The sequence below is a fragment of the Sus scrofa genome, chromosome 3 (assembly GCF_054392235.1).
Source record: "Sus scrofa isolate SSC_HxYL_T2T_F1_AM1 chromosome 3, Sscrofa_HxYL_maternal_Yorkshire_Landrace_v2.0, whole genome shotgun sequence".
In the NCBI taxonomy this organism is placed as follows: Eukaryota; Metazoa; Chordata; class Mammalia; order Artiodactyla; family Suidae; genus Sus; species Sus scrofa.
The window spans coordinates 91,236,378-91,253,620 of NC_139385.1; the positions used below are offsets into that span (position 1 = coordinate 91,236,378).

At 35.7% G+C, this 17,243-nt stretch overlaps 1 protein-coding gene across 18 annotated transcripts in view; it reads right to left on the minus strand.

The window, feature by feature from the left end:
* Positions 1-17,243, minus strand: part of EHBP1 (EH domain binding protein 1) — a 350,789-nt gene that overhangs the window by 153,984 nt on the left and 179,562 nt on the right. For all 18 annotated transcript variants that reach the window (XR_014841824.1, XR_014841826.1, XR_014841825.1 and 15 more), the window contains one exon: positions 11,413-11,599. Coding sequence is in view for 15 of the 18 variants with exons in the window: in XM_085019092.1 (XP_084875218.1) it covers positions 11,413-11,599 (187 nt within the window). In the remaining 3 variants the exon portion in view is untranslated. The remainder of the gene's footprint in view (positions 1-11,412; positions 11,600-17,243) is intronic.

Genomic DNA, 17,243 nt, shown 5'->3' on the forward strand with positions numbered 1-17,243 from the left:
AGGGCAAAAAAATATTTTTTTTGAAAGTATCTCTGTGTATATGTTATCTTTCACAGTAAAAAAGTAAGTAAATAAGTAAATTTTTTTTTAAATATACTCCTATAACCGAGAAATCAATTCTGGCTAAACATTAAGATTAGCTGGATAATTAACACAACAAAACAGAACTGAAATCCAATTCCACTTCTAGAGAATCTAATTTACTGGCTTGGTATAAACTCCAAGTGTTGATAATATTAAAAGTTTCCCAGCTAAAGTTGAGAACCATGACCCTAAGAAAACCCTTATAACTGCATATTAAGAGATATAAAATATATTCACAGCAGCATCATTACTAAAAGCAGAAATGTGGGGGAAAATTCTTATCTCTATCATCAGAAGAATGGAAAAATTATGGAAAACTCCATGCAATGGAATATTATACAGTAGTAAAATAAATAAATTATAGCTTATACAATGACATGGATAAATTGAAACATAATACTAAGTAAACAGAGAAGTGTACCTAAAGGATGCACTAGTGTAAAGGTTGAAAACAAAATTAAATAACATTTTTCAGGTGTACAGGATAGCACCACTTCCTAAAGCCTGAAATAAACATATTGTTTAGGGGTTTGTCATATATAAGAATGGTAGATCCCGGGCACACACAGGCAGAGGGATAGGATTAACACACTGCAGGTAGATTTGACATTATTGTTCACATTTTAGAACTTTAGATGGTGTTTACTTTCTTGTTATGATCCATAACTTACATATTTCACATATTCTTTTTCATGAATCATATATCAAATAATAATAATTTTAAAAGATTTCTACTGTGTAGAAAATAGACTTTGGATAGAATACCTAAGTAGCAGCAGAGAGAGAACTGGGAAGCTACTGAAGTAGTCCAGGAGAGAATGTATGGTGGTGTATACCACAGTGGAGTTGGGGAGGTGGTGAGACATGACCAGATTAAGACTACATTTTAAAGAACGTCCAAGACTTATGATGGAATAAAGAGACTGTAGTGTCAAAAAAAAAATGGAAAAAATAAAAATCATTTTTAAAAAAGTCTGTAATGTCCAAAATGGTAGCCACTAGTCACATATGGTATCAAAATTAATCAAAATTAAGTAAAATAAAAATTCAGTTTATCAGTCACACTAACCACATTTTTAAGTACACATGTGGCCAGTGGCTATAATATTGGCATGGATCTATAACATTTCCATCACCATATAAAGTTCCATTTGATAGACAGACAGTGTGTGGGAAATGAAGGAGAAAAGATGGCTCCTAGGTTTTCTGCCTGAGCAGCTGGGTGAATGACAGTGCCATTTACTGAAAGATGGAGAAAGTCAGGGGAATAGCAAGTTTGGAAGGACAATTAAGAATTATTTTGCACAAAGAGAGATGTTGAGCAGACACAGACTGGGGAGAGTTGGAACTACAGACAAATTTGGAATATATTACTATATAGATGGTATTTTAAATCACAGAATCAGATTTGATTGCAAAATGGTACATCCATTTTTGGAAGGTCTTTTGACAGTGACTATCAAAATCACAAAAGCATTAACCCTTTGACTTTCTTCAGGACATTTATCTAATATATATGAAATAATCTGTATACAAGGTCATTCATTGCAGCATTGCTTGCAGGACAGGAAACAGGAGTTCCCATTGTGGTGCAGCGAAAATGAATCCAACTGGTATCCATGAGGATGCAGGTTCCATCCCTAGCCTTGCTCGGTGGGTTGGGAATCTGGTGTTGCCTTGAGCTAGTGGTGTAGGTTGCAGATGCAGCTTGGATCCCACGTTGCTGTGGCTGTGGCGTAGGCTGGCAGCTATAGTTCCGATTCAACCCCTAGCCTGAGTACTTCCATATGCCACAAGTGCGCCTACCCGCCCCCACCAAAAAAAAAAAAAAAAAAAAAAAAAAATACTGGAAACACCATCTATGGGTAAATGACTAAATAAATTATGGTACATTCATATACTGGAATGGAGGTGTAAAAAAGAATGAGGAAGCTCTACACATACTAAAACAAGAAGATTTCTAGGATATACTGTTAAGTTAAAAGAACAAAAGGAAGGAGCAAGACCAAGTTTATAGGATGGGGCAAGAAAGGAAAGGAATAAGAGAAAAATATTTGGATTCATTTGTATTGGTGTAAAAACCACTGGAAGAAAATGTGAAAATGAATAAAACTAGTTATCTTTAGGAAACTGGAGTGGAGAGGAGTCTAATATGGTGAACAGGGACAAGCGTGGTATTGAGACTTTCTGAAGGGCATCTTTTTACGTTATTTTGATTTTTGAAACATGTTAATACATTACCTGGCTAAACCAATTCTACTAAGATTTCTTAAAAGGAGTAGTCAGCTATATTAAATGCTGCAGAAGGGATCCTTCAGATAAGAACTAAAATTGACCACCAAATTTGGCAAGATGGAGATGACCTTAACCAGGGAGGTTTCAAAGGTTAGAGGCAGGAAGAAAAGCCTGACTGGAGTGGACTGAAAGAACTAGAGATCATGAGCATAGAAAACTTTTTAGTGGAAGACAGAAATTGGGAAGTAGCTGAAGGGACATGTGAGGTCTAGAAATTTTTTTTTTTGGTTGTTTTTTTTTTTTTTTTTAAGATGGGCTATATCATACTTTATTTGTGAACTAATTGAAGTGATGAGGTACTGAGGAAGAAGCTGATGCAGGAAGGAGAGGGATAAAATCTGGATCAAAACTCTTGAGCAGACCAGGGGCATGGGCCTAACAAACATGCTGATGAGTACATCCTTGGATAAAGGCAGAGACAGTTCATTCCTTAAAATAAAACCTAAGGCATAATATGAGGTTACAAATCATGTTGTCCTTTTCTCAGTACACACATAACATGCACACACTCTAACTTCAGTGACCTTCCATCATACATGGGTTTAATGCTCACATCGTTACTATGGTCCATGAGCTCCTTCATGACCTGGGCAGCAGCTACCACTCCAAACTTGTATAATATCGCCCACTCCTTGCTCACTACATTTCACTTACATTGGCCTTCTTTTCAGTTCTTTCAATGTGATAAGTTATTTCTTGCTTTGGAGCCTTCATACATGCTGCCTGGAATCCTTCTCCTCTATTCTTCCTACTGTTGTCTCCTCATTATCCCTTAATGGGTCTCCTATCATTCTCTCTCTTGAGTACCCTATTCTTTTCCTCCAAAGCATTTACCATGATTTTTATGCATATATCTGTGGGTTCACTTTGTAGTAACTCTGCAAGTCAGAAACCACATATGTTATACCCAGTATATAACATGATGCCTGGCACAGTAGTGCTCAATAAACATAATTTTTAATTATGGTTTAAAAAACCCCAAACAACATTAAATTTACCAGCTAAACCATCTTCAAGTGTACAGTTTAGTACTCAATAAATATGTTCTGAATGAGTGAAATGAGAAATCCAACCAATTGCCCAAGCTAGAAACTGCTGAATCATCCTTGATTTTTATTCTTCCCTTTTCCCTCAGGCCCTGTTCTTTAGCCTTGCCTGTTTTAACTTTAGTTTTATTTAACCTTTCATTCCATATTCACTGCAATGCTCAATGGCTCAGACTCCCATCATTTCTGGTCTGGACTACTGTAAAAGTTTCATATATATGTACATATCCCTGTCTTTAGGTTCTTTACTCTCTATTTTTCACACACTGTCTTCAAAGGTTTCATTCTACTGAAACTTATCACACCTTTCATTTACCAAATAGGAACTAAGGACATTCAGGGTTCAACCTGGAAACCAACATAGCAAGCAGTGGTTCTGTTTTATAATCTTGGAGACAAGATCTATGAAGGGAGGTCACTGGTACCAAGAGTCACAGTGAACAGCAGAAGCTGATGACAAGGGAGGAGGCAGTGGGATAAGGCAATGGAGATGGAATGCTAAATTATGATGTAATACAGATAAACAATTATTTCTTGAGCTTCAGGAAGCATTTTGGGCAGGGCAATGGCCCCAAATTGTGGAATTTAGTACTAGCACAGAAATACATTTTACTCTAAAGTAATACTATAAACTTATTAAAGTATCAAGTACTTTGTAAGTTTATATTTGCAAAGCAATACTAATTTATTCACAATGTACTTTCAATTATTGGTTCTGCTTCTTAATAAGACCATTATTAGAAGGGTTTATCTAACTTTAACATCTTCTTTCTGCAGCATTATACTGAACACTATTAGCTTTTTTTTTTTTTTAAAGGATACAAAAGATTCCTGGGTTACTAACTCAAGACCTACTGTAATGATCTAACTAAATTCAAGTTTGCAAAGAAAACGCTCACACACCCTTAATGATAATGGCTCTAATGAAGACAATATACAGTGTATATTACAATCCTTAGATTACAACTCTTAATCCAGGTATTAAAGAGTTTACATATCGCACAGTAGTCTGGCCTTCTGAACATAAGCTGGTAAAGAATATCTATTACCATTGAAAATATGCCCTAAACTCTTGCTTGAAAGCATGGAAATAGACAGTAAAAGGAATATTAAGCCATTTTATGATTTCTAGTTGCTCCATTAACTCAATTGTACTGTGACTGTTTTTGAGACTCTTCTCCAAGTTCAAACATGTCAGGCTTGTTCTTCAAGCCTTTCAAGTTGGGACTAATATTAAAAAACAGTGCCAAGCCAGAAGTTTAAGTAAACACAAATCTATCATAGAAATGACTACAGGAGTTCAATTTGATTATAAATATCTTTCTCATCAATACGTCAAGTAGTAAAACCAAAAATTTCATTGAATTTATAGTTTATCATTTCTTCTTTAACATACAGATTATTTGAAAGTATATATGTTAATTTTCAAATATATGGATTTGTTTTATTACTGTTTGGGGACAGGGATTAAATCCCAGCCGCAGCTCTGATCTGTGTAGCAGCTGTGGCAGTGCTGGATCCTTTAACCCACTGCTCAAACCAGGGATCAATCTCTCACTTCTGCAGTGATCTGAGATGCTGCAATCGGATTCCTAATCTACTGAGCCATGGCAAAAACTCCAATAGCTTGAGTTTTTGTTTGTGGTTTTTTTTTTTTAATTATTATTATTATTCAATTGTACTGTTTCTAGACTTCTTTATGCTCAGTTGCAAAATACTCTGACGATTTTCCTTTACAGTTTGCATTGTCTGGTTTTCAAATGGTTATTTAAAAATGACTGTTTTAGGAGTTCCCGTCGTGGCTCAGTGGTTAATGAATCCGACTAGGAACCATGAGGTTGCGGGTTCGATCCCTAGCTTTGCTCAGTGGGTTAAGGATCCAGCGTTGCCATGAGCTGTGGTGTACATCGCAGGCGTGGCTCAGATCCCGCGTTGCTGTGGCTCTGGTGTCAGCTGGCGGCTACAGCTCTGATTGGACCCCTAGCCTGGGAATCTCCATATGCTATGGGAGCAGCCCAAGAAATAGCAAAAAAGACCAAAAAAAAAAAGACTGTTTTAGTAGTTATTATTCAGGTTTTCTCATAGAGGAGACACCAAGATTTGGGATCATTACATCTCCACTATAAAACTCACATTTTACCTATGGCATAGCCTGCTAACTGTTCTCTAATATCCATTTCACTCATCTTCCTTAGTAATAGAACCTTTTAATTTTAGCTGGGTCATGCAATTGACCAGAATAAAGATTCATTTTCAAGTCTACTTTGTGAGAGGTAGGTATGGCTATTTTTTTTCCTTTCTTCTTATTGACTGGAATGGAGCATATCAGCTGTGACTCTGGCAACCATCTTGGGGGAAGTCTATGCTGAGGATGGAGGGTCAGCAAAACAGGCGACTGGGTCCCTGATGACTCTGTAAGGTTGCTGTATCAGCACTGGATCATTGACATTTTAAAGATGACTTAGTATGTATTAACTCAATTAATACATACATTGTGTTTATGTATTAAAACTCAATAGCAATACAAATAATTGTTTCTGTGTTGTGCTACAGATTAATTGGTGATTTGGTTTGAAAATTTTTTGCATATGGCATATAAATATTTTTTGGCAAGAGTTTTAAGATTTGAAACTGAAATGGACTGTCAACATTTTTAGGGAGAGAAATAAACTTTTTTTTAAATTTAAACTGTCATTTGAGGCTTTCTGGTGCCCACAGATAATTCCAACTGAAATTTCATTAACTGGAGACTTATTTGTTTAGTAAGGTCTTAACAAATAACAATTCTGGGAGGCTATTCATGTATAGGATATGTAACTACTTAATAGAAAAAAGCAGTTGCTTCAATGTAATTTGAAATTTGAAATTCAATGTAATTTGTTCTTAACCTTTTGCTAAAATCAGCGACTAAAATAAGAATAGTTCTGTATGGGGGAAATAGGAAATTCCAGAATATAAACTATTTCGTGGGAAGACTAAATTATCATTAAAATGGTAAAGACAAGACTGAAGGCATTCCAAAAAGACAAGCAGATACAACTGATACTGATTCCTCAGGCACAGATGTATCCTCTGTCCATGGTTCTGCAAAAATTTCCTTGTGTCTTCATAACAAGTTATCCTTTTTGCCTAAATGCAAAAAACAAAAACAAAAACAAAAAACAAAAAACAAAAACAAAACAACAACATGGCATGTTTCTATTAGTCATAACCAAAAGAGTACTAACCAATAGGTGGTATACACAGCAATGCCTTATTTATTCCACATTATTGAGGAATAGGGTATTCTGGTAAGTAAGGTATTCCAGTAAAGAAAAATTTTAAAGGCAATTCAAGCTTACCCCCACAAGCTTACCCTCCACAAGCTATCATTGAACGAAGTCTAGCACTTTAGTATACAAAGTAACTGTGTATTTATCATTGTATTCAATAAATTTTTCTTCAATTCTTTAACGATTCTTTTAAGAAGATATATTTTCAATTTATACATGAGGAAATTAATAGTTTGGTTGTGTGCTTACTGTTTTTCAGTATGAATGGCCCATGACACCATTCTGCACAGTTTTGTACAGACAGAATTAGACGTGAAGAACTTTCTAGAAGAAGCCCTTTATGTACAAAAACTGAAAAGGGTGTTTGTTTTGTGGTTTGAATTTGCTGCTGGAACTAATCAAGGGGACTGCTGTGGGTAACTCTGACTTTGGCTCACCCTGGGCTTCTCATCGTTTCTGCAATCTGTACTCAAAAACATCCAAGTGGGTATCTTGGGTATCTACCAGAGTTTTCAAGAAAGAAGTCATAATATGAATGAAGGCTTATTTTTTTAGTTGGACCTTGAAATACGAATGAGGTTTCCACTTTTAGAGATGGAACAAGTGGTCAATATTATTGCCCATCATTGCAGCTCCACCAATCAAGATCTTTGAGCCCTTCTCTATATGACCAGGTTCATTTCATCATCAAATGTGCAGTGAGGCTTCTCTCCATGTTACCATAAGTGTAAGTTTAATTCATTTTTATTCTCTATTGTCAGTGATAGATACATTATTGTGATTTTTATGGAACTGGATACATAGTGCTTAATAATATACCTTTGCAAATGTATTCGGCAACGATATCACTTATATTACTAGACTCATATTCTGAATTGCATTTTATACTACGTAGCATGAATCATACGTAGGAATTCAGAGTTATATGCTTATTAACTTATATTCACAGTCAATAAATGGTGGTCAGCCACCATTGAGCCTAATTGATCATTTTATTTTATTAGATGCTTGTGTTTTTAATGTCAGGTTACTTCTCCAAACATTGGTCTTTTTTCCTAAGATGTCTTAAAAAGTGTCAAGGTTTTCTCATTTTACAAATGCAGAAGTCAATGGTCTGAAATGAGGAGTTTATGTAGATTTATGATACTGAGGGGTTCTTACTTGCCTTCAGGGTAGAACACTCAACCCCATATTCCCCCTCTGAGGTAGTCTGAATTTTATTTACAATGTAAGTACATGCTTATTATTTCTTTGTCTAAGTCCTGGTCTTGGTTCCTTTTCATAAATTTTCTTAAAAATAAGTAGTTTCAGGTGACAGGTGGGGGAAATTAATCATCTGTCTGAGCACTTGTCATTTTATGACAGTGAATAGCCTCTGCAGTCAGTTGCTATTGAGCAGTTTCACATTTCATTGTCCAAAGCAACTGTGGTATAATAACTTTTTATTATTCAACTAAAATTTGAGTCTTTTTTTTCCCCAAAAGCTTTATTTGAATTATTGTCTCCTTTTCAATTTACAAGTAAGGAAAATAACTGGCCAAGAAGTATACCTTCTTAAGCATCAAAACTCTAATTTTAATCGACATATTTTGGTGTCAAACACACTTTCCTGCTTTCCCAAACACACTATTGTATACTAAGCATAATAAGCATAAGAAGTCATGTTGACTCAAGGTTGCCAAGATAGTCAATTACTTTACTAAGCTTTAGTACTGCAAAGTTTTCAGGAGCTATTTGGATATATATAGATATTCCTATGACAAATATGCCCCATGCTACTGTGCTTTTTGGCTGCCATTTATCATATTTATTATTATTAGTGAGCCATTGACTCTAATCTTCTTCCTTATCACACACCAAATTGTGCAGTTGGTAATTTGCAATTACTTTCTTTCCTTTTTTGGTTTGGCAATGGCTCACTTTTTTTTTTTTCCAAATGAAATCTTACATAAATATGTAAAGTAAAATGATCTGTGCTATAGAGGTGGCATATGGGGTTGTGTGTTCTGCTAGCATCCCTATCTGGTTTCCAGCGCACAACACCGAGGTGTCTGATGGAACTCCAGACCACCACCAAAGAGTTTAATACCACTTGTCAAACCTAAGAGCGACTTCTTCTATCCTGACGGATATATTTTTTTAGGCTATCATCTGGTATCTTGCACAAAAGGCAACAACAAAAAAGGTCCATGAGCTCTTAACTTGGTAACCTCTGTTAATATAATAAACATACCTAGAAGTAAAACGTTTATAAACAAAAATTGAAATAATATAGAAAAGTGAAAAGAAAAGAAAAGGAGAGAAAAGAAAAGCCTTCTTTGATCTTGGGCAAACCCTCTATTCCACCAGTACCCTTCTCTGCAAAGGTAACCACTTTTAAGTTACTTATGATTCCTTCTATGATGTTTATAAGCCTATATGTCTATGTGTGTATGTATGTATGTGTGAATAAAGCCTTTTAAATAAAAACTTTATACATACAGAAGGTATACTACACTCTGTTATGTACTTTTTAATTTAATAATATATCAGCAAACTTTTTCAAAATTAATCTTTCACATTTGTTTCATGCAGTTGAGATATCCAAAATAACTTCCAGATCAGCAGAAGGTTACTATGGATATATGACTGATTGGGTTTCTACTGTCTGTGTTTGAACACAGTGTGGCATTTTCCAAGAAAAGCATAGTGGTAAAATGCTCAGCTTTTCCCATAAACATCATTTAATCCACAATATGTATACAATGGAACACTATCCTCAAACTAATATAAAAAATAGCTATGTTATACTTCACTACAACAGAGTTTACTTAACCACCATGTGCAACAATGTTTCTATGGAAAATGTACCTAGAGTTCCAACTTGGAACTGAAAATACCTCTTCAGAGGTAGAATGGCACAATGAGAAACCAGTTTTAGACTCAAAAGACCTGAATTTTAATTCTGGCATTGCCAATACTAGTTTTATCACTTTAAGCAAGTTAGTTAACTAAGGTTCAACTTCTTGTATGCAAAAAGGAGTTAATGGAATCTACTTCTCAGATTATTCTGAAGATCAAATGAAGTAACAGAACATTGCCTGGCACACAAAAAGGCACTGTTAAATTCCTTTCCATTCCCCTAGGAAGGGATTAGGATTTCATGATGAGCTTTAAACTCTAATGGACTATAGAAGGAGATTGGGGCAGGAAGTATGCTATGAAGTAGAGATTTGGGGAAACAAGGTGTAGGTATAGGTTTATTTGATGGTTAGAATGGATAAGAACCTACCTTTTTGATTCTGATTATTGTCTCAGTTCCTGTCTTTATTTTTACTTCACGGGTATAGGAATTGACCAACTCCTTTGCTTTATATTTCTACTATTTGCTGCTTTCATTTACAGACCTCACCCTCATCTTCCCCAACCAATAGCAAGAGATCTCTTTTTTCTTTTTAGGGCCACACCTGCGGCATATGGAAGTTTCCAGGCTGGGGGTCACATCAGAGCTGTAGCTACCAGCCTACGCCACAGCCACAACAATGCAGGATCTGAGCCATGTCTGTGACCTACATCACAGCTCGCAGCAACACCAGATCCTTAACCCAATGAGCGAAGCCAGGGATTGAACCCGTATCTTCTTGGATACTAGCTGGGTTCGTTATCACTGAGCCATGACAGGAACTCCCCAATACAGAATTTAGTCCTGGTTTCTCCTCCTAAAGTTACACAGAGTTAAAAATACACACCTGAAGACTGACTTCTGGAATGGCACTCTCCCTTTAAAACAATGAAAATACAAGCAAACAAATCCAGATCTGTGGCATTTAATAAAAGCCAGAAAATGAACTATAAAATCCAAGAGAAACTACTGAAACTTGATGTCCTTGAGAAAAGCAGCAGCCCACACACCTGGGGTGGAATATGGTCTAGATATCACACAGTTGATGAAAATGACAATTCCAATCCTCTCTCTACTGACTGGGGGACCTGTGACCTTTTTTCCACTGAGTTCAAGTTCATTCAAGTTCTTCTCATTTCCCCTAACTACCTGTGAGGATTAAATAATATAATATGGTAACAAAAACAACAAAACACTCATGAGTATGGTCACGAGTTTTTTACCTTAAAAAACTTGCTAAATCTAACATCTCTTCCTTACACATGGAAGATATACTACTTGCGATCAAATCATTTAAAAGCTTTAGATTTTGCTCCAACACTGTGCTTTACCTTTCTTGTTATTTATTATACATTAATATTTCTAAAAAAAGTAACAATAAGGCCAAAATTATAACCTGACATAAATCAAAGTGACAGTATTGAAATTCTTCAGCAAAGCATTTCTCTGCACTAAGCCTCAAACTTTCTAGAACATTTCTCAAAGGATGATTTCTACTCCTTCCTCTGTATTAGTGTAAGCTGTCTTTCACATCTAGCTGCTTTAGAGTATCCCTTCTTCAAAGCACCAACCCTACAACCGTAATACCTTTCTCCTTCGGATTTCAAAACAGCATTTTAAAAACAAATCTTAACCCAAACTGTCTAATCCATAGCGTACCATGAATTTATAGGCTCCCAAACATATACGCAGTGTGGCAGTATAATGGATTTACTTGCATTTTACTTTTACATCATCAAAAATAGCTAATGATAACTTTCCTTAATTTGAATTAAATTGCACAGGGAACAGGAAGTAAACATTAATACATGTTTCAGTAAGATCAAACTCCTACCTTAGGAGAAGTGGAGAGATCTCTTCCTGCAGAAACAATTGTGTTTTCATTCATTTCTCCTGTCTTTGGTGAGATGGATGGTGGGGCTGGGGCTTTTCTTTTTACTTTCCTTTCAGTTTCCAATTCTTGAACTGGATTCACCAAATTATTTGGAGGAGCTGGTTTAGGTTCATAAAAAGGATTTGATCTAAATGAAAGAAGAATTATTGTTAAATATCTTTATAAAAATAGTCTATTCCCAACTAACATACTATAATATTTTCACTTATGAAACTAGAAAATACTGAAAATGGGAATTCCCTGGTGGCTTAGCAAGCTAAGGATCTAGTGTTGTCACTGCTGTGGTTCTGGTAATTGATGTGGCACGGGTTCAGTCCCTGGCCCAGGAACTTCCTTCTGCATTTTGTGGGCAGACCAAAAAAAAACCAAAAACAAAAAACAAAAAGAGAAAGAAAATGCTGCAAATGATAAGTAAAACCCCAGCCAATGATAACTTACAATCTGGAAACAATTACTGTTTAACAATAAAACTTGCCCTTTTAAAAGGTATTTAAAAATCTTTAAAATACAAAGTCACACTCTGCTATATATATTATATATATTACACTCCCTGTTTATATATATATTAATATTAATATATATATTAATATAATATTATATATTACACTCTGATATATACATATATATATTACACTCTCCATTTACCATTGCATCCAAAAGAATAAAATACCTAGGAGTAAACCTACCTAAAGAAACAAAAGACCTGTACTCTGAAAACTACAAGCCACTGATGAAAGAAATCAAAGATGACACAAATAGATGGAAAGATATACCATGCTCCTGGATTGGGAAGAGTTAATATTATCAAAAGGACTATACTACCTAAGGCAATCTACAGATTCAATGCAATCCCTATCAAATTACCAAGGACATTTTTCACAGAACTTGAACAAAATATTTTAAAGTTTGTTTGGAAGCACAAAAGACCCAGAATAGCCAAAGACATCCTGAAAAAGAAAAATGGAGCTGGAGGAACCAGGCTCCCGGACTTCAGACTATACTACAAAGCAGCAATCATCAAAACTACATGGTACTGGCACAAAGACAGACATATAGATCAGTGGAACCGGACAGAAAGCCCAGAATTCAACCCACGCACCTACAGCCAACTCATCTATGACAAAGGAGGCAAGGATATACAATGGAGAAAGGACAGCCTGTTCAATAAGTGGTGCTGGAAAAACTGGACAGCCACGTGGAAAAGAATGAAATTAGAACACTCCCTCACACCATACACAAAAAGGAACTCCAAATGCATTAAAGACCTAGATATAAGACCAGACACTATCAAACTCCTAGAGGATAACATAGGCCAAACACTCTCTGACATAAATGACAGCAACATCTTCTCAGATCCACCTCTCAGAGTATTGACAACAAAAACAAAAATAAACAAATGGGACCTACTCAAACTTCAAAGTTTCTGCACAGCAAAGGAAACCCTAAACAACACAAAAAGACAACCCACAGAATGGGAGAAAATCTTTGCAAGTGAATCGACTGACAAGGGATTAAGCTCCAAAATTTAAACACCTTCTGCAGCTCCATACCAAAAAAACAAACAACCCCATCCAAAAATGGGCAGAAGATCTAAACACACAGTTCTCCAAAGAAGACATACAGATGGCCAAAAAACACATGAAAAGATGTTCAGCGTTACTCATTATTAGAGAAATGCAAATCAAAACCACTCTGAGGTACCACCTTACACCAGCCAAAACGGCCATCATCCAAAAGTCTACAAACAATAAGTGCTAGAGAGGGTGTGGAGAAAAAGGAACCCTAGTACACTGTTGGTGGGATTGTAAATGGGTGCAACCACTGTGGAAAGCAGTATGGAGATTCCTCAGAAAACTAAACATAGAACTACCATTTGATCCAGCAGTCCCACTCCTGGGCATCTATCCAGAGAAAACCACGACTCGCAAAGACACATGTATTCCAATGTTCATTGCAGCACTATTTACAATAGCCAAGACATGGAAACAACCTAAATGACCATCGACAGAGGAGTGGATCCAGAAGATGTGGTACATATACACAATGGAATATTACTCAGCCATCAAAAAGAACGAAATACCAGCATTTTTAGCAACATGGATGGACCTAGAAACTATCATGCTAAGTGAAGTCAGCCATACAATGAGACACCAACATCAAATGCTTTCACTGACATGTGAAATCTGAAAAAAGGACAGACGGAACTTCTTTGCAGAACAGATGCTGACTCACAGACATTGAAAAACTTATAGTCTCCGGAGGTGACAGTTTGGGGGGGGGGGGGATGTGCTTGGGCTGTGGGATGGAAATCCTGTGAAATCAGATTATTATGATCACTATGCAACTACAGATGTGATAAATTCATTTGAGTAATAAAAATAAATAAATAAATAAAAATAAATTTAAAAAAAAAGAGAGAGAGAGAGAGAAAGAAAATACTGCAAATGATAAGTAAAACCCCAGCCAATGATAATTTACAATCTGGAAACAATTACTGTTTAACAATAAAACTTGCCCTTTTAAAAGGTATTTAAAAATCTTTAAAATACAAAGTCACACTCTGCTATATAGACCTTTAGAAAAATGTTTAAAAAAATAGAAAAATGTTTATAATAATAAATGTGTGTATTTCTTTTAACTTATCCTGTTTCAGATTCCTTGCACTTCCTGAGTCTGGAGATTCATGTGTTTCACTAGTTTTGAAAAATTATCAACCATTATTTGATAGCCTCTTCTTTACTTTCTTTATAATCTTTTTTAGAAAATCTTATTAGATATATGTTGAATTACCTCTGTCTTTCATAATTTTACACATTTTTATTCCTCCTGTGCTACATTCTGGATAATTCCTTCACATCTATGATCCAGTTAACTTTTTCCCTCTTCATCTGTGTTTAATGTTTAATTCTCCACGATTCAGTCAGCATATTCCTTCATATGGCTGTGTGTATAATACTTTAGGTACAGAGGTATGGGTTATTAATCATTTATACATACTTATTTCATGGTCTCTACCTGATATATCTATTATTTGAATTTATAATTACATGTGTAATGCTTTTGCCTCCTCAATCTTTTTCTTAGTAAGCTATTTCCTTGTGTATTTTGTAATTCTAGACTGTGAGTTCGCTGCTTATTCTGAGTAAATCCTGTGTAATCTGAGCTGGGAGTGTCTCTGTTTAGAGTGTTCAACACTTATATTTGTCAAGCACTGTAGGAGTTACTTTGTTTCTTACTTTCTTGGCTTGGGCATTCACAGATGCCAGGGCCAACATAATGTCAAATCCACATGAGGGTAGGCCTGTGCTTACAACTTCTCAGGGAAGATTTTTTTCCCCTCTACATAGAGTCTAGGCCCAGGCAGGAAATCTTCCTTGTTAACTCCCTTTATGAGATATTTTTCTAGTTAGTTATCCATAAACACAAGTACCTGGTATATACGATGATTATTCTTCCTGCTACACAGTAATAAACTTTTATCCTGGATATTATTTATTAGGTTGTTGGATTTTTCTCCAACATCAGTCTGTTCCATTGACTCTAATATCCAGTATGCACAGTAACAATAGAATTTCTGAGTCTACAAAGCTAAGAATCATATCATCCAAACATAATAATTATACCAAGGGTATTACACCCAGTTATATAATGTCTTACTGGTGATAGCCTCTGTGTTCAGTTATGAATGTTCTTTTAACTACGACAGTATCAGATTCATTTAGAACCAATAACCAAGTATCTACACTTCTGCCCAGTCAGCTTCATGAGACTCTGGTTCCAAGAATATCTGGACCAGTGAGGAGAAATATACCATACTTTACAATGTCACTCTCACTCTGTACTCATTGTAACAATTGATGTCATGTGGCTCCTTCCCACTGAGCTAGGATTATGACCTCAGAATCTCCCTCACCTCTGTCCATGCCTTATATAGTTATTTTTCAAACTCTTTCAGTAGTTTAAAGGGAGGTAAAAATAAATGGACAAAAAAATTTAACTCAAAAACTTAGAAAAGAAAAAAAGTTTCAGAACTGAACAAACCCACTCCAATCTAACTGAATTGAGTCATGCAAATTATTTGGGTGATATTTTAAAAAATTATTCCTGGTTAAATATACAAATTTCAATGATATTTGTTAGATGGTAGTTGCTATAATAATCATTATTAGTTTGTCACATAAGTATGGTTAGTTTTTTTTAAAAGTTTTAAAAAAACTTAAAAGTATTAGGGAATAGGTATTTTTATTACAAAAGAACTTGCACTTAACAGAGGTAAAAATGACAGAATTTCTTAAGACAGACAATTTTTTCAGTGTGCTTCATATAACTGAATTTACAATATGAAGTTGCTTTCAACTTTTACAAAACTTACCTAGTATGACACAAAGATATCTAGATGCTGTTGTTTTTTTTTTTTTTAATTTTAATTTTTTTACATCTCTCTGCCTCCCTCTAACCACTTGAATAATGGTATTCTTTGTATACTGAAGGTAAATGCAAGCAGAAAAGAAGCTCACATCTACTGATTTCCAAGGTTGGTTCCTGAGGCTCATAATACTAGAAACATAGTCAAAATGGACTTTTATTTTTTGCTTTTTAGGGTCACACCTGCAGCATATATAAGTTCCCAGGCTAGGGGTCAAAGTGGAGCTGCAGCTGTCAGCCTACACCACAGCCACAGCAACAAAGGATCCAAATGATGTCTGCAACCTACACTGCACCTCACAGCAATGCCAGATCCTTAACCCACTGAACATGGCCAGGGATTGAACCTGCATTGTTGTGGATACTAGCTGGGTATGTAACCCACCGAGCCACAAAAGGAACTCCGAAATGGACATTTTTTTGAAATAGTTAGAGCTGTGTTTCTCAATCCATTTTACAGTATGACATGTAGTAAAAATTAAATTTGTATGACATGCTATAGTAAACACAGAAAGCTGCTGGAAATTGAAAGTAGCAGGGATTCCAGCTGCCCCAGACCATGCCTGACAGCCAAGAATACTAAGGGAATCAGCAGGCATACCTGCAATCTATCTGCGAGACAACAGTGTTCTAGGCACCAGTGGTTAGCTCCTAAATCAGAATAGGGACAAGGAGCCTCTACTTCTGAGGGTTTTGAATGACCCTCCAGGTAGACCCCAGATTTCTAACTAAAACTGAATTTCCTACTTTTCAGGAATGAAGAGTATATTATTTCCATGTATATAAAATATCCCAAAGAGTTAAATCCATAGAGACAGAAGGTAAATTAGTAGTTTTCAGGAGATGGAGAAAGGGATTAATTGGAACTAAGTACTAATAGATATGGGATTTTGGGGTGGCAAAAGTGTTCCAAAACTAGATAGTGATGATGGTTGCACAACACAGAGAACCAAAAACCAATGGAGTGTACAGTATAAAATGTAGAATTTTTTGTTATCTCAACTTTAAAAGTGCTATTTTAAAAAGAGTAAGTAGGCGTTCCCTTGTGGTACAGTGGGTTAAGGACCCAGTGTTATTACTGCAGTGGCTCAGGTCACTGCTGTGGCACAGGTTCAGTCCCAGGCCCAGGAACTTCTGTGTGCCGCAGGTGTGGCCAAAATTTTTTTTTTTAATTTAAAAATAAGAAAAAGAGTAAATGGGAATAGTACACATATAGGATTGTGAATACTGTTCTCTCCTCTATAATGTCAAGAATTATATAATTTCTGATAAATGCTTTTTTTTTTTGGTATTTTTAGGGCTGCACCCATGGCAAATGGAGGTTCCCAGGCTGGGGGTCAAATTGG